Below are 25,122 nucleotides of genomic sequence, written 5' to 3'. Positions count from 1 at the left end.
TCGTAAAGTCTTCACTTGACGATATGAGCTGACAGTTCACGGTACTTAGAGCAGTATCTGCAAGGTGGACTTGAGATTTTTTAATTATTGTGGGCCTACGTAATAGTCAGTAATAAATAAACAATAAGAACGATATAGTAATAGCGAAGTTGACTTGAACGATGGGCCTTAAGCCGGGAGTCAGGGTGCTGGTGTGCCTAGTGTCTATTCATCTAATAGTTGCATACGGCTACCCGGACACCGAAGACATCTCTTGCGAGACTAAAGAAACCTGCGCGGCATGCATCCGGACACCGCAATGCGTATGGTGTGCAGATATTGTGAGTATTGAATGCGTTATAGGTGTATACATATATATACATATATATATAGTATTGAAAGAACCAGGAATTCGAGCCAAGAACAATGCTGCGGATTAACGACATCTGGGTGTTCGAAAAATCAGCGCACTAGACCTCTGCTGCACCGCTGATTGCTGAAATTCTGGAATTTTCCAATGACGAGATAGAAACCGTGGCTATTCCTGAATTAAAGATGATGAAGTCTTCGTAAGACTTTCCGCGTTCGATTCAACTAAACTACATAATCTTTCGTCTGACATTCATTCGAATCAATGGGATCGTTTCGCAGTTGAGAATCTTTCCGACGCAAAATTTAGAGAAAATTGAAGAAGTTAGAAACTGCCAACGAGTGTGCTTTAAGTGTAAATTGTGTAACGATTCACGGAAGCTTAATACAGCAATGGTATTTCTCATGTTCACGAGATTGCCGTTCAATAAACGGAAGTCCGGGTAATTTAAAAAGTTTCACCGCGTATGCTCGTTGGATACCTACATCATTTTTTAATTTTTTATCACGTCAAGTTTGAAATTTATTTCTTTAAAAACGTACGTATGCTCGTTGCATTACAGCGACCAATCAACTCCGAGGATGCCGTTGAAAATATCCCCGAGCAACCACGCTGCACGCACCGAAAATTCAACAGTGAATCATGGTGTCGCATAGATTTGGTAGTGGATAAAAACGAGACGTTGGTCCTGAACGATGATCCATTTTCCTCCCAGCAAAATAATCAAACCCAGGTGAAGCCGCAACACGTAAAGATATCCTTGCGCCGTCAGGAAGAGCTGCGCATAAACATATCTTATCAGCAAGCCAATGATTACCCAGTCGATCTCTACTTCCTCATGGATTTATCCGCATCAATGGAACCTTATAGAAACAATCTTGCTAAGTTAGGCGCAAAGGTGGTAGAAGCCATGGGCAAACTTACCTCCAATTTTCATCTCGGGTTTGGTAGCTTCATCGACAAGGTAGTCCTACCTATGACAAACACGGAGAGAGAATGGTAGGCATCAAGGATAATCTTGAACTGATGACAAGCCTGGAAAGCTGTAAAAATTGTTAAATATCAAAGACTTACGTCATACTTTAAATTCGAATTGTTAACAGTGTCTATTAGTATTTAGGCTGAGAAATTCATTCTTCACCTTTTCATTCATTCGGATGAATGAGTCTTGAGTTTATTCATCGTGTGATTATCTATAAATATCTATGCGCCTGCATAATTATTTTTCTTCTCATTCTGCCTATGACACAATAGATGTATGAATTGATATTTTTCCTCGGAGAGATATGCAATTTTATCAACATAATTAGAAATAAATGCTAATGCGAAAAATATTGAAAATCCGAAATATGTATATTCTACTATAATATTTATGAAATTAAAAATTATTCTCTCTCGATGTATCACTTTTTAATTTCAGGATTTTAAAAATGTGCAAATTGAAGGATGGGACGCCGTGTGCTTCACCCTATGAATTCAAGCATCAAATGAAACTGGGCACGAATGTCTCACTTTTTACGGTATGTGCGATTCTGCCGATACATCTACAACAAGTTAATACGTCAAATCTCCGTGTATCACTCAAGTCCTGTATTTTTAACAGACAAAAGTAGAAAAGGCGGAAATCTCTGCTAATCTGGACGTCCCAGAAGGCGGTTTAGATGGATTGATGCAAGCCATAGTCTGCCAGCATGATATCGGTTGGCGTAAGAATGCGCGTCGCCTTTTGGTATACTCATCCGATGCCACATATCACATAGCTGGCGATGGCAAGGTGTGTATGATATACGTGTAATACACTACAGTACGTCGATTCAAAGTGAAAGCCACCAAATTGAGATGAGTGGCGGGAGTGATGGGTCTTAATTAATAAGAGCTACTCCAGACCATGCCGCACTCTCTGAAAAAAACGGAATGCTTTCATTTCAAAGGTGTGACAAGTAATCAAACGGAGAAATAATTTTTACAGCTAGCAGGAATCGTTGAACCAAACGACGAGACGTGCCACTTGGACGAAAAAGGTGCCTATACACACGCTGAAATCCTCGATTATCCCTCCATAACGCAGGTAAGCAATACTTCAGAAGACCGGGTGGGATAGAATGCAGACTGCAAGCCTAGAGATTGATTAATTATTTATTACAGATAAATAAGCAAATTCAAAAGAACAGCATTAACGTTATATTCGACGTGACCAAAGCTGTGAGTGAGAATTACCGGGATTTGAGCCTGCGTATCAACGGTTCTTCCGTCGGGCTCCTCGACAGTAAGTCTGACAATAAGACAGTGGTGGATATCATCCTCAGTCAGTACGAGGTAGCGTATACATTCTTCACTGGAGTGACGATTAGGGTTTGTGGAAGAGTTACGAATGTTCGCTGCAATCCTGTTTCAGACACTAACTAACACCATCACGATGACGAGTAGCCACCCAGAATTCATCGAAGTCAAATTTTTCTCCCGCTGTATGAACCAGTCGGCTCCACTCAGTGAGACTAACGAATGCGGCGGTATCCGTGTAAATAAGTCCGTGCAATTTGAGATTTCTATAAAGGTGGGGAAATTAAAATGTCGTGATCATGAATTGAAATCGCATACCTTGATACTCTTTAATTTTTATGATTTCGTTACGGTCGCATGCAGGCCATCGAGTGTCCCGAACGGCCCGAAGATTGGCACCAGATAATCGAGATCAAACCGCAGGGAGTCGACGAAAGACTGACGATCGAAGTCGATCTAATCTGCGATTGTCCGTGTTCCAAACCTGACAACGGGGTAAGATTCTACACAGACGTTCAATTTCATTATACTAATTGCAAGTAAAGCGATTTGGTCAGCGCCGTGCGATTGGGGTGGAATTAGTTACTCAAAAATTGTTCAATAACGTAAATAAGATTGTTTTCCCAGTGTAGTATATTGAAGGATATGTGAGTATAGATTAACATATACGACACAGAAATGTTCAGATCCAATCTCGTTTTAGTGTTAAATTTAACAAAACTTTGTTCCTCTGATTGATGGCAAAAGTCACTACTATATGTTGACGAAGTCCTTACGTTCAATTTCATTTTTTATTCGCGCAGTACTTCAAGGCCAACGCGCCTGAGTGCCACGGCCACGGTAACCTCGCCTGTGGTATTTGCGAATGCAACAAATATTTCCAAGGCAAAGACTGCTATTGCCCAAGAAATGGCCCCGAAGTGACGGAAATATCATCCACCGGCTGTGTACCTGCCAACGCCACGAAAGCGGAGCCCTGCAGTGGAAAGAATCGTGGCAAATGCGTTTGTGGGAAGTGCGAGTGCCTCGCGGGACCAAAACAGGGTGATAAATATATGGGGAAGTTTTGCGAGTGCGACAACTTCTCATGCCCGCGGTCCAACCTAAAGGTGAGATCTTGATTAAAAAATCTCTACCATTAAAAGGCTTTCACCACGTTCCACGTTTTTTAGGTTTGCGGTGGTCCATCGCGGGGAACGTGCTACTGCGGTAAGTGCAAATGTAAGCCGGGTTGGAACGGTGATTCTTGCGAGTGCAGCACGTCCAATACTTGCATTAACCCGGTGTCTGAGAAGGTGTGCAGCGGGTTCGGGGAATGCAAATGCGGTATCTGCGAATGCGACACTACCAAGGGAAGAACCGGGCAATACTGTCAGGACTGTCCGGTACGTAAAATACCTCGTATGGTCGAGATGTCGACTGTAGAAATGTTTTTAGAAAATCGTGTGGGAAATTTCATGTCTCATGTCACGTTCGATAAGGTCGGTGGACGGTCCGTGACAATTCATATGATGAGACATCGACGAATCGATCAGTAAAAATTTATACGAATTCTACATTTTCAAAGATAGACCGAGGAAGGTATCGTTTATCATAAACCTGAATTTTACAGACGTGTTCGAATCAGTACTGCGAGACTTTGAAGGATTGTGTTGAGTGCTATGTTCACAAAACTGGACGCGCTGTGGTCGGAGATGGTTGCGATTCAACTGAGTGCGGAAACGTTGAAGTGTCCGAAAAGGTGGGTATAAAAATGACTAACTGTATGTACGTAAGAACGTCAATCCCGTCGGTGCGTACACACCGCGTAGAGTTCAATTATACAATGACTAGGAGAAAAAATTGCTTAACGATGCGTATGTGGATACCAATACCTCAGGTTGAAACAATCGACGAGCCGGAGGCAGATTCCAAGTATAAGAAGTGTGTGGTACCCGACGACAATGGTTGTACCTTCGCGTTCAAGTATGAGGTTGGAGGCTACCAAAGAGGAGACCAACGATTTGACACAGTAATTGCCGAAAAGAAAAAGAAATGCAGTGCTCTTCCTTTGTTCAGCCCGCTAAGTAAGTTTATGCGTTAATTTGCACGGTCTACAGAATACTTATTTACGTATAAGTCAACTTCACGGTGTGGAGTGATTCACCCGGCATATTTTTTTCGTGAATTTGGGGTGAGAGTAGAAAGTTAAAACAAAAAACGCGTTGTTCTTTTTACAGCCACGGCAGCGGGAGTGATATTGCTTACGCTCTTTCTTGGGCTGCTGGGTCTTCTTGCCTGGAAAGCAGTGACGATGTTCCACGATCACCGAGAATACGTCAAATTTGAAAAGGAACGCGTATGCGCTACTTACGAAGGGGTGAGACACGATCTGACCCAATTTTTATTCCGCTTATTAGACGTCGATTGATTTTGGCGCCAACCGAATTTTTCCCCTGAATTATAGATGAAAAAATCAAATCACGTGTTATGGGGCATTGATAAGTCCGAATCAGAATTACTTTTGCTGAGAAAAGATTACTCGCAATGTTTCGTTGAAAAAAAAAACGTTTATTCCTGTCTGTAATCGGCTACGGGACATTGCTTCGCTGTTACAGGGCACAAATCCAATCTACAAGGCCGCAAAAACTACTTTCAACAATCCCATGTTCGGCACTGACTCCACAGCCCAGTGACCCTTGAGGGGAGAATCCCACCCGTTCATCATGGTAAAGCGTTATTCGTGATATTTTATGTAAACTAAGACTTCAAATCTACTGTAGCTGTGAATGGGTCAGCACAGCGTCGTGACGAAGGTCGGAAAACTGAGTGAGAAATGAAAAGTTGTTATTCGCACTTTGTGAAACGAAAGAGCGCTCGAAACTGAATTATCTGATAAAGAAAGTAACACCAAAAACATAAAAATATAAAAAAATTGCATGCTTATAAAGCATCCCTGTATGACGTAGATGAAAAGAAATTTGATTATTCCTCATCTCGTTCTGTAATTTTGTTAATGTAAGAACTGAATAACGGTCGCCGTTTGAATCAGTATTCTAAAAACATTAAAACTCATATTTAGGGATCTACTTGCAAGAGTTGCAGCAAAATGAGAAAATATCGGTGTCACCTCAAGAATTGTTTTAATACAAAATGAAATCAACTGTTCCTATGACTGTAACATGGTAAACTTAAAAAAAAAAAAATACGGTTCGTTCAGTTGCTCGCAGCGACGTGAGACTGCACAAAATTGATTTCATTCGCAATATTACGTCGATATGAGGCATCAAATGATTAATTATAGCAATATTTGAAATCAGTCAAATTATGACCGAAATAGGACAACCCACAACCTCTCAATTTGAGTTTCAGAAACACAATGAATTCTGACTTACACACTAAGAATTATGGCAATAATACTAATCTAAACATCTTACAAATTTAATATAAGTACGGTCAATCATTATTTCATCCGGTTACATAGTATTATTATTATTCTATTACATCTTCTTTTATATAATTCGTGAGCCACAATTGTTCTTAATTCCAACGTCGTTTCGCGTTATTTGCCTATCGTAATTTGCTGATTTGCTTTAAATGTAAGTAGGTATTGACATGAATTTTTCCTCGGTATCATTGCAACGACTTTCGTTTGCTGATATAAACAGCTGAAACGTGGATAGATGAATACATGAAAAATCGAATTTATACGTCGATCTTACGTCCGTACCTTATTTCTTCCGCATCTAAATACACCTGTAAGTCCAAGGCGCGTTTCGAACCAGTAATTTTAAACGGTAACAAAGTTGAGCTGCAGGGGTCGATTGAGGAGGCTGCAGTCCTGGAGAATCGAGCTGCGCTGATCACGTTACGGAGAAGTTACACCGGCGGTCGGTTGTTACCTAACAAAAGGTTTGATTTTTTGCTCGCAGCCCACAGGTCAATGGGATTTCTCGGCACAGTGTGTACTTTGGTAACACACAATTAGTACAACAAAAGGTACGGTTATTATGAATCCTTGGAAGCGAGGGTGAATTCGATTTGAAAAAATGAAGACGTGGCGGAGTTGGACCGATGCTTTCCGCGAACCGCATAGTGTATAAAAGTCGTCGCCTTGTATCGTTAAACCCCGTCTCAAATCTGGTATCTGTTCGTTTGTCAATCGCGATTTCCAGATTTAATTACTTACCTCGATGACTCGCTGCCAGCAGCATTTCCAATCGGGCATCCACCCACCCCTTCCACCGATTTTCTATCCGTGCGGCTAGATTCTCAACCCCAACCCTTCGCATCCTGGTGGATTAAGTTGTTGTTAAAATGGATTGAGTTGCACTGTCCGGTCCTGCGAAGGATGCGGCCATTCGATGCTTCCCAGAAGGAGTGAGCCTCGAACTAGGTAGATAAAGGGTTGAAAAAAGAAAGTGAAAGAAGCTAAATCAAAAATAAAACAGTCGTCCTTACTCAAGCAACGCCACGAAGAGGGCGATTCTTCCTGGAAGTATCCTGAATTACGGGATGAATCGGACGATTTAAATTGCAAGTCAGTACACGGCCGGAAAGTTTCGCTGCCGCGTTGCGTATCGGGGGGGAGTGCGACAGATCGCTTTATTTGCCCCTATTCTTAACCTGCTCTATCGACCCGTGTCCCAGTTTTATTTCTCGTTGGTCAAGCCTAAATAATACGCGTGATACACGGGTAGACAAACAGCTCGGTTGGATCGATTGCTTCTGCAGTCTCGTGATAGGTACAGAATTTCAAAAAATACTAGTCGGAACTAAAAATCTCCACAGAGACTTGGATCCGTGGAAAGTTTCGAATATGAAGATTCGTCCATTGGAAGGCATTATGGAGCATCGAATGTCGAATGTCGTATAATTTTTCAAAGGGTTCTGTAAGAGGTATCGAAATTTCCGCAGATAATTTCGTTTCATTGGTTCCGTCATCGTCACCGTCGAACTTCTTACAGAAAGCAATTCCGTATCACGCGGTGACTGAATGAATTCAATAATTTGATACCTTGCGTGTTATAACCGAGAATACCGAGCCAATATTTACCCGGTCGTGAGGCAGAGTGCAACATCGTTTTCCCCTGGCTGGATACCGCGACATTCAAGTCCCGACCGCTAGCGCCGTGATGAAGAAACCCCGCGAACCAGCGAGACGGCATACGCCATGCTGTTTAATTGGCGGGTAACGAGCCGCCCAATCAACGACGCGCATCTCCGCCTCGCGGGAGCGAGGAGTACCGAATGAAAAAAAGGTAGGTAGTAATAATAAGAATAATAAAGATGATTTTTTCACAGAGCCGCGCGGCATCGAATCAATGCGGCGTGCATGCCACGACTCCCCGCGGCTGGTTACACGGGGCTTGAACCGCAAATCACCTGTTCACCGGATTCGTAAGAATTATACCGGATAGGCGTATACGGAAAGTTATACGGAACCGACGGTACCTGTAAGAAAAACTGATATTACACGTACGTAGAGACGATCTTGGGGGAGGGCGAGGATGAGAGTCGAGGAGAGAGTCGCGGCAAGCAGGCGGCAGGACGGGGCGCTCTCTAAATCACGAACGCGCGTCAAGCGCCGTGGCTCAGTTTGGATTTTATTGATTATTTTACGAGCGCGAAGAGCGTACGGCACACGGTAAATCTTAGCGCGTGGCGCGTCAAGGATCGGCCTACCGTGCCCCTCGCGCTCGAGTCGAGGGGCCCAATTATCCGGGCCGTACGAGCAGGCCCGGACATTGTTACAACACGCAGCGTGGACATCGCGGAAAATTTTCATCTCGCTCGTGTTCGGTTGCAGCAGCCGGGCCGAGCCGATTGCGGCCGGCGTGGATTTACGTGGATCTGTACGTGCAAGCGATCGCGAGGAATATGTACGGGTTATACGTATAACCTGCATGCAGGGGTTCTCGTATAATGCGGGAAGGCGCAACATTTAATCCATTTAACAAACTCATTACGGATGAGATATTTCTAACGTTTACCGTGGGCCGTGCGCGATCCACACCGCGAACGATCCTCCGGGTATTAGCGGTTGGCACCCCTGCGGTTTGATTTACGGGCCCGTGCTAACGAGCCGGGGCCATCGCGGCGTATCGCGCTCGTGTATGGAGGTATAAGGTGCAGGGTACCTACACGTACCCATAACCGGGACACGATATAACTACCCATACACGCGTCCCGCAACCCTCGGCAGCTTCGGGGTATCGCGCTCTCACACCGACGCGGCGCACACACGTTTTACGCCGCGGAGCCCGAGCGGCGGGACCCGGTCAGTCCCCACGGGCTGATTGGCCCGTATTTGGTTATAATTAAGGCCCCCGCGGCAGCCATTAGCGAGAGCGCAACAAACAACATTGTTCTAAAAACTGAAAGGACCGCGTCGCGTAAATCATATCGGTTTCCGAGGGGCCCCGCGCCCCTTCCTTACCTTCGGAGCATTCGGAGGATCGCGATGAGGAGGGAAAAAAAGAGAGAGAGAGAGAGAGAGAGAGAGAGTGATCAGCACGCGCATACGGTTGCGACCGACCTCTGCGTGGAAGCATTATACATACACACTTACACAGGTATAGTCACATTGCCGAACGCTGTCTGGTGGCGGAAAATATGATGGAGTAGAATGTCCGACGATGGAAATCCTTTTGCATGGCATGCGAGTCTAACGAAATATTAAAATTTGAACCCAAAGTTTCGGTATCTCGATATTCGCTGCAGTATGCAATTGACCCGAATCGATCGGCTGCCGATTACTTTTTTCGCGCCGTACCTACTGCCCGGCCACGCCTCACGATACGACGGGTACCAATACCCATCTCGAAATTGTGCAAGTTCGAAAATCAATTACCATCAAACGTAATTGATGCGCGCATACTCGCGCACGCACAGTTCGTATGTTCCCAGGTCAGACTGGGAGCAACGAGTAGGTATCGGGTAGAGTTGTCCCGATGCGTAGGTATAGGTTGTACCATGTTCCAGGAAGCGTGTGGACGGACCGCGTATTGATGGATTCGTTCCGGAGCAGCTCCTCGAACCCAATTACAAACAACAAATCATACCAGCGTATAATCGTATTCATTACACAATACGACTAGGTGAAACGCGCGCGGTCCCCATTAACGCTTCGAATGCCGGTCGTATCATGCCTGGTATACCTACGGGATATATGTATAAGGTAATATCGTTGTTTGTACGAAGAGGGACCACCGTGATACAATTTCATATCCTCGCGGTGTAGAATGGCCGACTCGAATCTGGACCGCTCTCGCCTTACCGAATATAATTAATGGAGCTGGTAATGAGCTGATTATTATTAATATTATTTAGCCGGGGTTAAGCCGGCGCGACCTCAAACTGGAGCCGTCGAGTCGAGCTGGACCTTAATTGAATCTGCCAATCACCGTAATGAGCCCTAGCGCCAGTCCTCCCCCCACCCCTTATCTACCCATCTACCTACCTACCTACCCACCTACCCACCGTCTCTGTAATAGTAAAGTCCGGACTCACCGGTTGCCCACAGCTCGTGTGTAGGTACGTGCATATCCAAACTCGTTGCGTTCGTAGCCCGTTCAACTACCTCATGCGCGCCACTCGTAACTCGTTGTACGATGAGGTGCGCGGGGGGTTTGAAAATGTTAATATCGCGAGGACTGCTCACTCCGTCCGTAAGTAGTGATCGTCGCTGCAGGAGACGAGGTGAAGTCACGAGGGCTGATAGGTCCTCGAAAATTTATGTCACGGCGCCCAGGCGTCTGATTAGCCCGACACGGAATCCTTCGCGCCGAGAGGCATATTTTCGGCCGGTTGAATGTCGTTTGTGACCCTCCGAGGACGAGGGCCCAGCTGCGGCAGATTGCCGTGTCGAGCTTAATCGGTAGGCATTAGGAGCTAAAACCTACATACCTGCTTCGAGAGACAACGCGCAACTTCCGACGGCTGGATGTGTCTGCGTTCCTCTCCGTGGACGAGCATCACTTATCCGTATTATGGAAGGAGACACCTATCGATCTTATGCCCGTCAAGATCTCTTCCTCAAATTCAAGGATACCCACTTATCGTTTGTCGTATACTTACATCTGTGTTACGCAAACTGAATTCCCGAGTGTAAAAGTCCCTTAAGACATTTTCAAATCCGCCCGTGCACTCTGAATTCGCGGATTTGATCGTACGTGCGTCCGAAGTAGAAATACAGCTTCTGCGATACAACAGAGTGAATTTGTGAATTTGGCGGTAAAAGTTGAGATACAGAGATCAATTAGAGGCGATTCGAAAGAGTCTCTCCGCTGCCAACGAGCCGTCATGAGTTCGTACGTATGCCTGTAGGGCCGCATACATACGGGGGTTAAAGGTACGGCCGACGGCCGTTCTAAGGGCCAAAAGACGGATGGGTTTACTTATTGTAGCGTGGGGTTGGCGGGGTACAAGTAGCAGTGATAAGCCGATGCGAGACGAATGTTTACTCTTAGTTCTCGCGATAAGAGGCTGCCCGTCGTCCTAGCTGGAGCTCCTCCTTGACGCCGTCCGTCGACGCATTCCATGATGACTCACCTAAACCTCTCTCCGGAGCTGAGAGAAAGAGAGAGAGAGAGAGAAAGAGGGCGAGTAGCCCGCAAAGATTTTACTAATGTAAGAGTTTGAGTCTACGGCGCCGGCAGGAATTGGTGCAGATACCCTAAGCCACATTATGCGGTGCGTCTACTCGCGGCTGTGGTTTTTCTCGGATTCTTAAGGACGTGCCTAGGACGAAAATTTTCCTTAATCACCGGAAGAAGCTGCAAGTGTACGGCTGCACTCGGTGGACAAGAACGGTGCAGAGATAACCGCGCGGAATGTACTCTCGGTTTTCTCGATTTCCAAGCCTATAGACGCTGCGAGCTGAATAAATCAACCACCTTACGATAATATAACTGTGCATTATATCTACATCTATATGTGCCGGGCATATTACGAAACCTGCAGAGAGTTTATCTAATGACATTTGTAACTAATAACAAATCTCAATACGGGGTAAAGTTAATTGAGGACGCATTCTTTCGATACTCACGGGCGCATTGCTCGACGACGTTTACGAGCGGCACTCAATAATTTATACACATATTTCCCGGGGCTATACGCATACTTCGTCCTCCATATACCTCGAGTATTTCAAAGAAATGGGAAACGGTTGGAACGGTATGGAAATCGGTTCTGATGCACGTAACGTTCATTTAGCAATCACGGTGTCCTGAACCGAATATTCCACTCAAAAAACAATCCTTGAAAGCGATGAACGTTGATTGATGGTCCTTACGATTTTCATTGGCAAAGGGCGCGCGAATAATAAGAAGAGTGGTTGCATTGCATTGAAGTCTTGCACGTATAGGCAAAAAATTGCGAGGAATAGTAACGATACAATACGGTATATACTATGCCCGTATCTTACGTTACGATTGTACGCAAGCCGAAACTTTGAAATATACTTACCAACTATAACAATGACGACCTGATATAATACTTCTCTTATTGTGCTGAAAATGGAGTGTGTTGCATTCCATTTTCCTACTACAATAATCTGAATTAATATGTGACATTCAATCTTGATTTTGCACGTCCATTTGTCTTTAATACTAGATTAGTTTGTGGAAAATTGTTAAAATACTGCACACTGACGCCTAAACACATGTGCTAAAACTAAGGCGCATTGAATAAACACCTGAAACTTGATAGTAATAGGTTTGTGATTATTCTACCCCTCCCTTTTCCCGGACCCAGTAAACTATTTGATCTGTTTTGGCTGTAACTTTTAATCCGTCGTTCGACTGGGACAGCATTGCTATTTGTGCGATTTTCGAACCCCGAAATTTTCCCGTCTAGAATCAATGAGTGAGACTTTTGATAGACTAAATGAGTCCCTTGTAAAAAAAAAAATGACATCCAGAGCAACGTTCGAAAAACAACTCAGGGAACACTAAGAGATGTTCTTATTTTTCGGCTGTGAATCTGGGCTCGTTGCTCGCAGCGTGTTCAGATTGGGCGCATTCGGTTCCTCTCCCAACTCATTCAAGCACTTTTCAAAACCGTCAAATTTTCACCAAAAATCCAAAGGGGTTAATACAGTGCGACGGTACCGATGAACGATTTTATCGAAAGTCCGAGCTCGAAGTTCACGTTAAATCTTCAGTTCCGCGGCAAGGTTGAGCGGGATGGCCGTCGAGCCCGAGGAATTAATAGATTAGCAGAGGGCACGTCTCCTCTTAATTCCATCCCATTATGCCCCAGCGAGCGAGCGAGGTGGTATCGCCGATTACGGGGAGTCGGGCAGAATCCGGAGGCCCGGCGCGCCTGTCTCGCCCCGATCCTCCCGATCGCCCGTAAGAATTAGTCGGAATTACCCGCCGGTGGCCCCGGAGCATCGTCTTTCGGTCCCGCGGCTCCCCCGAGTGCCGTGCCTTCGACAGAGGCGCGGTACGTGGAGGCGACGACGTGGAATTAGCGGCAACCGATTATTACCTATCGTCGGATAGATATATTTCAAGCATTCCGGGGTAAAGCGGTGCTATTAGCGATGATCAGCTACCGACAACGCGCTCTGTGCCTACTTCCGTCTGTAACCTGCGGTATGAATAAAAACGCGTGTCCACGGCGAGCGGCCGCCGACGGGAATTATACGTGCCCGCGTGGTACAAGCTACTCGGATTATACCCGGCATGCAAATGCGTAACATGGCGGGCGAAGCGAGGCGAAGGGTGAAATTGTTTTAAATACCCAGCGGGGGCCCGTGGGAAGCCCCGCAACGGGCCCGTCTTCGTCGAGATTATTTATTGATAAAGGTAATTGTCAGTTCCCGAACACGCGAGAGAGTCCGAGATTCGAGTTTCGCCCCGGCGATCCTTATCTCGTCGCACACCCCGCGGCGGGTCCGATCCGCGAGCAAAGTCGCCCGGTGTCAATCGCAATAAAGGTAATAGCGTTCGCCGCGTCGCGGCACGCCGGTGTGACTTTATCGCGTCGCATCGCGGTTTATTTCCCCAGAACTTGCGAAATAAAATTTCGCGACCCCCCGCCGAGGCGCAGATATACGGCGAAGCTAGCCGAGTAGCGAGGCGTTTGTTACATATACGTCTATAATTCCCACGCGACGTGCGGGAATTGAGAAGTTTGAAAAACAGCCGCGAGTGCAGCAGCATTTCGGAAAAACGAATCGGCGTGCCGTAAAAACGTGAAACAAAACTACGTACAACTACAACAAAGGATTTGCGAGAGGCTCGCAAAGACGAAGTGGCAGGGGTCGTAAAATAAAGTTAGCGGAATTTATGTCACCGTGGATATACCCGGAATATAAATAGCGTGGGAGGATCTTTCGTTTGCTCGCGAGCCAAAATCGCGCGTTCTCAGTGCCCGCGGGTTCCCGGATGGGGGGGTGGGGGGGATATCGACAAAGTTTACGAAAGTTGAAAAGTCTCGCCGTTCCTCTGCCGCTTAACGTGCATTGTACACGTGAATGTGCGGGCATACTCGTACACTTGCAGCCGGACGGACAGATGGGCAGACGCAAGGGCATAAACGTTACCGACTCTCGGTTATAAATTTCCAGTATTACGACTCAGCGCCGGATCGCCCCGGTGTGTATATAAGGTAAATACCCGCGCACCATCCGTATATAACATTCTTCTCGATATTTGATGAGATATGACCGTCGGAAGAATAGGAAAAAGAAAATAAATAATATTTCGGAAGCCTGCAGGCTGCGTCATATGGGGGGCAGCTCTACCCTCGCCGTATACGCTCATAATACGGAATCCTCGGTAAAGTTGCCTCGTTACCGGCCGAAGACTCCGCTCGTACGTTACCGCGAGGATCTCAATATAAATACCATTTCCGGCTGTGCGTACATATATATGTGTGTGTGCGTGTGTAACAATGCATGTGTACGTATTACCGCCGCATGGCGGGAACGCCCGAAACAACACTAAGACGGACGAAGGCGTACGCGACACGCCAGCGTAAAACTAACAAGTTATTGAATTAGGGATGATTACAACGAACTCCCGCCCGGGTCGCCCTCGTGCGGGAAGAGCGTCTTTCCACCCCCGTGCGCCCTGCTGCCCGCGCCCCGAGAGGGCCAATAAACGGGGATTGGATACTCGGGGTGGTCTCGCCCCTTACGTTCGCCACCTGTTGCCGCCCGATCGGCGGACCCACATCCGCTTCGAACACCGTAACCGTCGCACCTTGTACCTACTCGGGGACCCGCTTTACACTCGCAACTTGCCAACTCGGCGAATTCAGGGGGCCCCTTAGTAAGTCCCGCGACGCGACGCCGGCCTCGGCCGTTCGGCGTTATTTATGCCTTTGGTGAGGCGACACGGCGTGTGGGTGTCGAAACCCGGTGCGCGCCCCGGGAGCTCACCGGAGGCCCGGTACCTGCGGCTCCAGGACACCGAGAGACGCGTGCTCTCGCGCCTAACGTCGAATACGGATATGTCGCGACAACGCCGAAATTAAGACACTCGGCACTACGTGAATACGGGGGAACCGAGCGGGCGAGGATTCGGAGGGACCCGCTGCAGGTAATTCCTGATCGAAAACGATCGAGGATACTAACGCTTGGCTCGTTTCGCTCCGTAGTAATAAAGTGGGAATGAAATTATATCGCACACGATTGTCGGTGAAGGTGAAAACTTCACGGATCGCTGAAAGAACTATACTGTAGCTCGGTGTTTCACGGGGCGAAGATTGTACCGAAACTGGTACGTTTAACCGTGGATACCGTGATCAAAAAAAAAAAAAAAAAATTAAGGAACATTACACACGTATTATAGGAACTGGAATTCCTCGAAGATTATAGAAGCTAGGATGATACGCTCCAGAGATCCCTCCGAACAGCCCAGCTTGGCGCCACTGGGACCTTTAAATTATCAAATTACGGTCCCATTATTTCACGAGGAGCAAGGCGACGTTTACCTCTCGTAAAATCCGATCTTAACGGGTAAAAACGACGCGGACACGGACTCTATTTGAATGGAACCACGGGGGAGTGGTTCCTCCCTCTTCTTCAATGGCTTCTTATTCTTGTTGTAATTTTGTTTATTCACCTCCTTTATGAAAACTGTTCCAACAAGCGGACAATCGGGATCGTGATATACAGCGGCAGATGAGGTGGTGCTCACTGTCTCGTATGTTCCGGCTAATTTCTCGCGAGTCTGCGTGTCTGGGTGTGTGGACGAGTGAGCGAGAGAGCGAGTGGGACCGGGTCGGCGACTAATTTCCATATACCGATCAGAACTTAATAACAGTCTGTCTTAATTAAATTAGGATTCGTTCGGAACCTGGTTCGGATGGGCGTGTCCGGGTCGATCCGTCGTGGCTGCGCGGCGCATTCGTCCCTCGTAAAGAACGGTTTTTTAGAAGCTGCTATCGCCAACGCTGTATATAAGACATGCGTGTACCCGCTCGATATTCGGACTCATAGAAATAATTAATCTATCTCGAGGGAGGCGCTTGATTTGTTGTATCCACGCCTCTCCCGCCACATTGTCTAACCTCTGTTACAATCCAGGTCCATGGCATCGACGATCGCCGTCCGGGTCGGCCTAAACGGCTGGCATAATATTCACATTCTTTATTCTTTAACGACGGCCCGTCCGTTCGCTCGACGGAATCCTCGAATGCATTTGTTTGCATTGGATCTTGAATTTTTACGATTATATTCCAATTTATTACGAACCGAGCATTTTAGGAGGTTCCGACCGTTTCGTAGCGGGGAAGAACTGATTTCGTATTCATGGGTCTTGTGCCTCTTTCCCTCCGCACCCCCCCATCATCTTCTCGGCCCTCTCGCCGGGGTGTGCGTGCTTTGGAAGCGGTTCAACTTCATTGTTGCGTACGTATGGGTTATATGTATTTTTGAAATCCCGAGGAAACTCGAATATCCTGGATACACGCACATCGGAGTAAACGAAGGCCGCCCACCCCCGGCCGACGTACCTTATACGTACGTTATATATGTCAGCGGTATACGCAGCGTATAACTTTGTGAACTGTATAACCAAGTTAATTACGGTGAGATATAACTGATTAAAATTTGAGAATGGCCGTCGTATCTCAAAGGGAAACCAGATTTTACGACCTCGAAACTTTTTACGAAACTATATAATACCCTCGACTATAAAAGCGACCCTAAGTGACGCGGTGGAAAAATTTCTACACTTAATATTTATCGGCCAACGAGTCTAGTCAGCGAGTCGCCTAATGTCATTCGTTTGTTCTTTTTCATCCCGTTTATGCATCCGACACATAACACGCACACAACTTTGCCGGTAAGTTTTTAACCAGTCAGGTACTTAGCATCGGTATTAATCTACCTGTTCACCGAACTCTTTTCGGTTACGGTCAACGGGTACGTAAATAATGTGTCCGTTTCTATGCGAAGGCGCCCGCGCTAAACCACCCGTGACATTCACTGACGGACACCTTTCGATGCATTTCAAAATTGTTCGAGCTCGAGTACAATAATTACCGGTAAATAGAAGTGGTTCGATTTTTTCATTGTAGTTCAAATGCAGAGACTTAAAACTTTTGAGTATCGATGCTGAGAACAATATATCCGTGCACTTGTATTAAACTTGACGAGCTTCGTACGAGTATATTTCTATCCACTCCGTGAAACGGATTGAACGGCAAACTTGCCGTACATTAGCAAATGTTAACAAATGGTTTTTCCAAATTTGTTGAAACACCTTGAAAATACCGTAATTAGTAAAACGCGAGAATGTCTATTCAAATCTGAAATTCCCATTTATTGACTTGTGCTCGATGTCGAAGAGTTGGAAAATATTCGGGAACACGGTATGCAATTCGCGCAGCAAAGGAACAAGGTGCGCAACCTGATCCCGGGCCACTTTTATGGTAGCAAGGTAGCCGTAGTTATAAGTTTGTAGCATATCCTGTCCCCGTCCCCCGTTCCTGCAGAGAGGGAGAGCCTCCTCCGCCGCAGACTGCGAGCGATACCCAAAAGCGTCGTCCTTGTTGCTCCTGGTGGCTGTCAGCGCGACTTTGAAATATCGTTCTACCGGCCAACTAGCAGCCAATAATTAGTTTACTCCTCATTACGGTTGGCCCGAGTTATTAGGGGGCTCGAGCTAAGAAATCGAAGAACAAAAGTCTAATTAACCGGACGTTTAGGGGTCAGTCCTGCGCCGAGCGGACTCGGGCGCGCGTGTAATATTGCAAAGGTCCGAGCCCGCGAAGACGTGACAGCGAAAATTCGTGCTAATCACGGAATCGTCCCGAATGTACCTAAAATTACAAAGTTGCGGGAAAAGTCTCGCCTCGAGATTCGATCGAACATCCCAGCGAACCCTTCGGCGTCACAGCCAAAAATCACAGATTCCAAAAGCACACAAATTTGTGAGAAATGAATCATCGGCACGTCAGTGATTACGAACTGGCTCCCGAGACGAGGGGCGAAAAGGAGTGGTGCGCAGGAGCCGATCCCGTTAATCACCGTGTAATTAACCCTCCGAATGATCCGATGGGAAGATACCGAGGACCGCGGAGAATCTGTTAACCGAGCTTTCATGGGAGTTGAGCTTGGATCGGTCCGTGGTCGCGGTTTGCAGCGTGTGACGTATCGACCATTTTCCTCGGGGCTGCAATTTTCTTTTTTCTCTCTCTCTCTCTCTCTCTGTCTCTCTTTGTTTTTTGTTTTTTACCGATAAGTTTCGAAAAGTGGAGCAGAGGAATCGCGAGGCGTATATCGTCGGATTTCGATCAGGGATCGAGAAGATGTTGTCGGAGGCACGGACAATAATTTCCCCGTGGTAGGATCTTCGCGTCGTTCGAGGAGCGCGGCGCATAGGGCGTTACCCGGCATTCCAGGGTAAATTAACTTACCGAGCGTAGGCAACGGCTGGGACCCGTTCCCCGCCAAATATTCATTTAAAAAGGTAAATGCAATTTTGGAGTTTTACGTGATTGAGATAATGCCTGCCGATTAGCGTCCCCTCGTACCCGCGAACGCGGCTCGGTAGCGAACGCGTTATTACCGAAATTTCACCCGCTTTATATACCCGCCGATCCGCACTCAACCTCCCTGTATCATCAACGCATGCGTCCACGGGTACGCGCACTTCGCTATTATCCGGTGCTCCGCTTTTTTTCAAATCAGTATTTTCACCTGTTATCGAAAATCGCCTGTTCAGGCCAAAAAATTTCGTACCTCCGTGTAATGCGACTGTAAGCGACTGCTGTATCATCGAAGCCTGTAAGATATGTTACGTAACACGTAAGTACGCATAAAGCAAAAATGTCAAAAAATCACCGTGCACACCGTGTTCGGTATAACTTGATATTCAAGAAAACTTCGGGAAGCATCGCAGTGCGACGATCGCGTGTCTGGCGTTGGTTAGCCAGGGTGGCGGGACCGGAAGCTCGATACGAGGTACGACCTAATTGGCACAAATTTATCGCTAGAAGTTTGGCTATTTGGTCTACGTTAATTATCATTCCAAAGAGCCCACGCGATATCAGTTTTTGTATGAAATTGAGAGAGATGCGACAACGCCAGGTAGCACAGCGCCGTTTACCACCCTGTGCCAGTCTGCACATTTCAATTAGGACCAATACCGGTGTACCTAATGCCGCGGTTGGTGCGCAGAAGCCGGTCCAGATAAGAGCTGCAGCTTCGCAGCATCGTCGCGTCTCGAGAGGATCGAGCTGCTGCAAAGTTTCTCCGCAGCTGCGGTGGGTCGTATTTATTATAATAATACCTGGATGCCGGCATGCGACGCGGCCTTGTCCGCGTTCGCGATCTATTATTTCCTTCGGAACTTTCTAGGTGGCAACGCGGCGGCACGAGCATTGGGTGCCAACTGCCGGAGTAGCAAGAAGACGCGACGTTCACCGAAGCCAGCAGGCAGAACTGCGTTTACACACACACACGCATTTCTTTTCCCGTTCCCATTCGACGACCTCCTACACCTGATTCATCACCGATCTTCAGCTCCGACGATGTGCCGTAGGGCGCGCGTTATCGCGCCTGCAACATTATTCACCGACAATCAGGATGGATTCTCTTTTAAACAATGGGGCTTAATTTCAAGAAGCCGCACAGCCCACAATCACCGAATTAGCCGGGCTTCCTGATCCACACGGCTTTTTCTCCATCGACTACCTCGTAGGAAGGTGCAGGCTGATTTATCGCCACGGCATTTGACCCCGTGCACCAGCTGAGATGCGGGCGCGTGCAACCGGCATATTCACGTCGCCTCGCAACCCCGCAGTTGCATATCGGTCGACGCCACGCGGCGCACAGCGTAATGCGAGAGATTTCCGCAGCCGCGAATTGCTCGTGATGCCGACTAAATTGCCGCCGCTAATGACGACGACGGCCAGGCTGCGGCTTTGGGTGCACCGCGGCCGGGTCGAAGGTGTCGTTGCCAAAGAGCCGGTGACCTCGTCTCCGCGCGTCACGTTCGCGCACCGCACGAATGCGGGTTGATACTCGTCGTCGTGCATTCGCGACGTGCGAATTTCGTCAACCCGCTAATCGTACCATCCGTATACCCGGCATAGATCTCCGAGTCCGGCGATGGTCACCTCTATGCACGCGTGCATATCACCAAGTTGCAGTTTCCCACAGCTGGAGGCGCAAACGTCGACCGCTGCCCCAGCAATTTACTGACCACAATAACGTATCTCTCACTCGAATATAACTACACGCCAGACATTATAACCTCGCGGTACAGTCGATCGCAAGAGTTCGGACATAATTTTGTCGCCTTTAGCGAGCTCGATCGGTCTTACCCGAAACCGTTTCAACGTTTGAACCGTACTGCAACTACGTAATTGATCTTTCACGCGAACTCCGAAATGGCCAATACCAACGATCGTTGTTAAAATAACTAAAAATCACGGTGCTTCTGTACTTTATCAGGACGTAATGTGTGTGCGGTCACGATTCGTGTAACACTCGAAGTACAAGCCCAAGTTATTAATATTGGAACAAATCATTTTCAGTATAAACGTTTCTTTCGCTCAACATTACAGACGCAACACACCGTGCCTGAGTCACGAGACTCGAACGTCACGGTGAAACGAGGCGAGCCGGGCACAACTGTGATACGCGTCGCTTTTTGAATAAGGAAATAAATTAGGAGGTAATAGTTTCGATAATACCGCAGGGCATATTGTATAAGCCCTTGAAGTCGGGACCGTTTCGTTTCGGACCGTTGAAAACAGCCACTTTTGACGATACCTATGTTTACCCACTGCCGTTGATTCTCGAACCCACGCACGCGTGTTCAATGAATATGTGCAAGCTCCTTTTCATTCTCTATCGTCGCTCAGAAGTTGAAACACCAGCAAGATGACGGAATTCCCTGGCGCAGTTTCAACCGCTCGACGTGATAATATTATACATATTCCTCCGACCTTGCTGCCGACGGTTGGTGCACGTGTAACTCTTGGCGGGTTCCCGGGGAGAACCGGGTGCAGGATATTGTGTTTATGTATGTGGGTACATAGGTACATAAGCCGGTATATACGGGAGGCAGCGGCGGTGTAAATGCAATCAAGAAGGCCTCAATTAGACCGTCACGGCGCGCATCCTTCATCTCGCTGGCCAGCCTCCCGCTCCACCGGGTGTTCGTTATACAGACTCTTTCACATCGTCGGATCCTTGTAGACGATACCGTCTCGCGTACAGGTGAAAACACGGATCAGATATTTCTGAGGCAAAAATCGAACCGATACTCTCCCGGCGATAGACGCGCAAATTAAACGGTCACCATCCGCGGTGTTGCAGAATTTTTTATCTTTTTAAACCTTACTCGTCAAACTTGAATACGATTCGGAATTTGATTTGCGAATATCTAGATCCCGGAATCGTTAAAGCGCAGTGTTTTACGTTTTCAAAACCGGCATACCCGACCGATTTGCGTTCCATCGAAAGAGCGCGAAGTCATCCCTCATCTGTGAATCGTCCTGTACGAAAGTAACGCACAGGTTGTGTTAAATGCATTCACCGAAGGAGGAACCACGGTGGCATACCGGAGGCATGGTGCGTAGGCCTCGCGCTAAGTTGGTTATCGGATAACCCGTAATCGAGGCTTCTTAATCGAGGATAAAGCTCAGTGGTGCCTGTACGTGCGGATGGATAAAGCGTTGCCGAGAGGCGGAGGGTGGTGCGGCGGTGCCTGGTTGAAAGTCTTGAAAGGCGATGGAGCGTATTGCACACGTGCATCGGTGCCGTTTAGCGGGATGAAAAATTGGCCTGAAAGGGGCTCGGGGTACATCTGATTAAATTTCCTCGCTTCTCCAACGACGGTCCGCTTGACGATATCTTACACGACGAGAATTTGGGTGCGGATCACGCGCCCGCGATCTCAATAAGCCCTGCAGAGTGCCGGGGGGAATCTACCCGATTAGCAAATTACTCCGATGTAAACAAGTCCGCGGCGATGTCTCGGCATCCGATCCTCTTCTCGCCCCAAGATTCGTCCGTATAAGCCGCGTGTTCCGCGACCCGTGAGCACCGATCCCGCTTGCGTGATTGGTCAAAGTTATTTCGCTAATTTACCTCGCATGAAAATTACCGCGATTAACACTTTGACTCAGTCTCGCCGATTGAGAGGGTTCGTCAGTCGAAGCGCAAAGTTGTGCACTTTTTTTTTTCACCTATCTTACAAGATTTTTTGTACTTCCGAAATGAGATAAACCCGCGATATTTCGCACGTCAATTACAATTTTCAATTTGTCATTCACGTTGATATTTCGTTTTCTTGTTTCGCATCTTTAACGCCTTGTTCATGTTACAGCAGTTACATGTATGCAATATACTTGGTGCATAGCTCACATACTGACTCATATATATGCATACATTATACACATACTTGTTATCTCTGCCAGCAGCAGCGTGATACTGCATCTCGATACGAAAAGCTTATAATTTATAATTTATTTTGGTTATATATTACTCATAGTCGGTATACGTAATATATAACCAAAATAAATTGCTGGAACAAAAGCAACAATCAGTACGCATGTAAATGTATTATATATATTTAATCACGTGATGAATGTTCCTTTTGAATAATACGTATAAATATGCATACATTTTATGTATATATATGTATACTTATATATTTGTAAGTACACTTGGAAGTTTTATATATATCATACAATTTACAATATTACTCCATATATACGTGCCTCGTCAATTAAAAAATAATAGTAATAGCGTTAATGTAGCCGTAATAATAATAATAATAATAATATACCTAATAATAACAGTAGTAATAGTATTAATATCATAGTATGTCGTAATTATAATAATAATAGTAATAATATGTATAAATATCTATCTAGGTATATTGATATATCGTAAGTAAATTGTGCGATGATTGCGTGTGCATGTGTGTGTGGTATGTGTGTGTGTCGTACCGAAATTGCGCTATAGACGCGAATGTAACGCGGCGACGACGAATTTACACCCGACGGTGAAAATAGCCACACCTATTATAACAAGGAACTCTTGGACGGATATCCCACAATGGACTTGGATTTCTTCCTACCTTGACCCGTATTACATATCGGTTGTAAAACTATACATAACGTCATACATCTATTACACACACACACACACACACACACACACACACACACACACACACACACATGTGTATATGCATATAAAACAGGACAGGGAATTGATTAACACATATTTGGATATAATAATTGTGCAGCATCTGGCAACCGGGTTAAATAGAGACAGGATACCGCGGCTACGGGGTGCCGCCAAGTTTATACCCTGAAATACTTTGGCGAAAAATATTATATTATATTATACATGCATACATACATATGCATACATACATGTACACAGGCATATATATGTATCTATATATATATACGTATACATACATACAATGTGAATCGGTAGTATTATAGGGATGATGTATACCTATACATGTAAATAAGGCACGTCACGTTGCCGCGGTTTCTGGAGCAATTCCTCTAGTCAATGTAAGATGTGGTGAAGATGCCTGTCATAAATACTAGATATAGGTTGTAGATATCACCAGATGTCGTAGAGTATAACCTCTACCTCTCTCAGCTCCCTAGCTGGTAATTATTCTTTCTTATACAGTTAGTTTTCTTGTCATTTACGCCTTCGTCTTCGCCACAAGTCTGTGAAGTAAATCCTGTAGCAATCCATTTTCTACACTTAAATTATACCTATGTATGTATACGTTCGCGTTGTGTATACGACAGTGTTTTTCTCTTGCGTATAACGATCAAATAATAATAATAATAATAATAATAATAATAATAATAATAATAATAAGAATAAGAAGAAGAAGAAATGCTAGTTTTCAGTGAAAATTCAGCCTCGACCTCCATCGTCCGACCGATACTTCGCTAAACCGCGACGACAGAAGCGTAGAATCCAAAAGAGAGATCCTTGAAAAATATCACCAAAACAGTACTTGACTGTTATTAAACGGGATTTTTCACGGTCCCACGTTTTCGTCTCTCCTTGGGTTCTACGATTGCGTCAGCGAGGATCCGTGGGACGTGTCGGTCGAGCCGGTATTTCGGGACGTTCCGCCCAAGTCTTGCGGGGGAATATTGATCAACCCAACGGGGAATGAAGATCGCTAACGCGTGCTTAAGCGACGGTTCAACCCCGATCCGAAACCGCCCGGATCGACGTTGTTACCACCGATAACTCCTACCGATCAACGGAATGATACGGCGCGATCTTATCCCTCGGGGTGTGCGTATCCTCCGCGCTTCTTCAGCGGTCTTCGAACGCCACGGTTCAGCTGACAAGGTCGCCGTTTTTCCTCAGCATTTCGAGCCGTATCTCGTGCTCTCTGGCCTTCAGTCGCAGCTCGGCGATGCTGTGCGTTCGGCGGTCCATGTCCGGCGGCACCCCGACACCGTGGTTGGTTGCGTTGTTCGGCGAGCCCTGGGGCGAGCTCGTAGTTCTCGTGGGTGTCGTCGTCGGGGGTGGCGGGGCTGGGGGGCCGATCCTCTGGGGCGGGGGCGGTGGCACGTCGACGAGTTTAGGACGCTGGGCGGCCGATATGTTAGCCAGGAAGCTCTGGAAGGATTGGGCTGCGCTCGTATAGGATAGGGGAATCCCCGGGGGAAGTAGGGGCGACAGGGGCGAAAGGGGCGGTGGCGCCCTGTGATAGGGGTGCGGCGGGTACCCGCCGAGGGGTGGATATCGAAAGGCGTCGAAGGGCTTCCTCAGCGCGAACGTACCCAGGTGGGCGAATGGGTTAGGCAACGTCGGGGCAACCACCGCTGACGGTTGCGGCGCGCCTCCGCCGAGGTAAGGGTTGTAAGGGTGACCCTGTGGTCCGACCTTCTCTTGTTTCCGCCATTTTGCTCGACGGTTTTGGAACCAGACCTGAAACAGAAACGGGCGCGGAGTAATGGTTAGATGTGCGGTAAACACCCTCGCATAACGGTAGACTTACGTACCGGATAGTACGTGATATATTATTTCAATCCAGTAT

General features: G+C 46.8%; 2 protein-coding genes across 8 annotated transcripts in view; one reads left to right on the top strand and one right to left on the bottom strand.

The window, feature by feature from the left end:
* The first annotated feature begins 5 nt into the window (after positions 1-5).
* LOC107220756 (integrin beta-PS) lies at positions 6-5,846 on the top strand. Its single transcript, XM_015659477.2, has 14 exons — positions 6-320; positions 912-1,348; positions 1,770-1,869; positions 1,953-2,123; positions 2,319-2,417; positions 2,495-2,665; positions 2,745-2,903; positions 2,993-3,124; positions 3,433-3,738; positions 3,802-4,014; positions 4,242-4,370; positions 4,509-4,695; positions 4,849-4,988; positions 5,227-5,846. The coding sequence occupies exons 1-14, from the start codon at positions 162-164 to the stop codon at positions 5,302-5,304; spliced, it is 2,481 nt and encodes an 826-aa protein (XP_015514963.1). The 5' UTR covers positions 6-161; the 3' UTR covers positions 5,305-5,846.
* Positions 5,847-22,642: 16,796 nt separating this feature from the next.
* LOC107220752 (homeobox protein aristaless) overlaps positions 22,643-25,122 on the bottom strand; it is a 62,101-nt gene continuing 59,621 nt past the window's right edge. For all 7 annotated transcript variants that reach the window (XM_046730545.1, XM_015659469.2, XM_046730549.1 and 4 more), the window contains one exon: positions 22,643-25,013. In XM_046730545.1, the coding sequence (XP_046586501.1) occupies positions 24,417-25,013 (597 nt within the window). In that variant the 3' untranslated portion in view covers positions 22,643-24,416. The remainder of the gene's footprint in view (positions 25,014-25,122) is intronic.

Source organism: Neodiprion lecontei, chromosome 2 (genome assembly GCF_021901455.1).
Source record: "Neodiprion lecontei isolate iyNeoLeco1 chromosome 2, iyNeoLeco1.1, whole genome shotgun sequence".
NCBI lineage: Eukaryota > Metazoa > Arthropoda > Insecta > Hymenoptera > Diprionidae > Neodiprion > Neodiprion lecontei.
The sequence above is the reverse complement of the archived record's forward strand: the minus strand, read 5'-3'. Positions and strand labels throughout refer to the sequence as shown.

Coding starts and splice junctions, on each gene's coding strand:
- LOC107220756 (XM_015659477.2), top strand. CDS start 162: ATGGGCCTTAAGCCGGGAGTCAGGGTGCTGGTGTGCCTAGTGTCTATT. Junction 1,349..1,769: donor ACAAACACGGAGAGAGAATG/GTAGGCATCAAG, acceptor TTTTAATTTCAG/GATTTTAAAAATGTGCAAAT. Junction 4,696..4,848: donor TCCTTTGTTCAGCCCGCTAA/GTAAGTTTATGC, acceptor TTCTTTTTACAG/CCACGGCAGCGGGAGTGATA.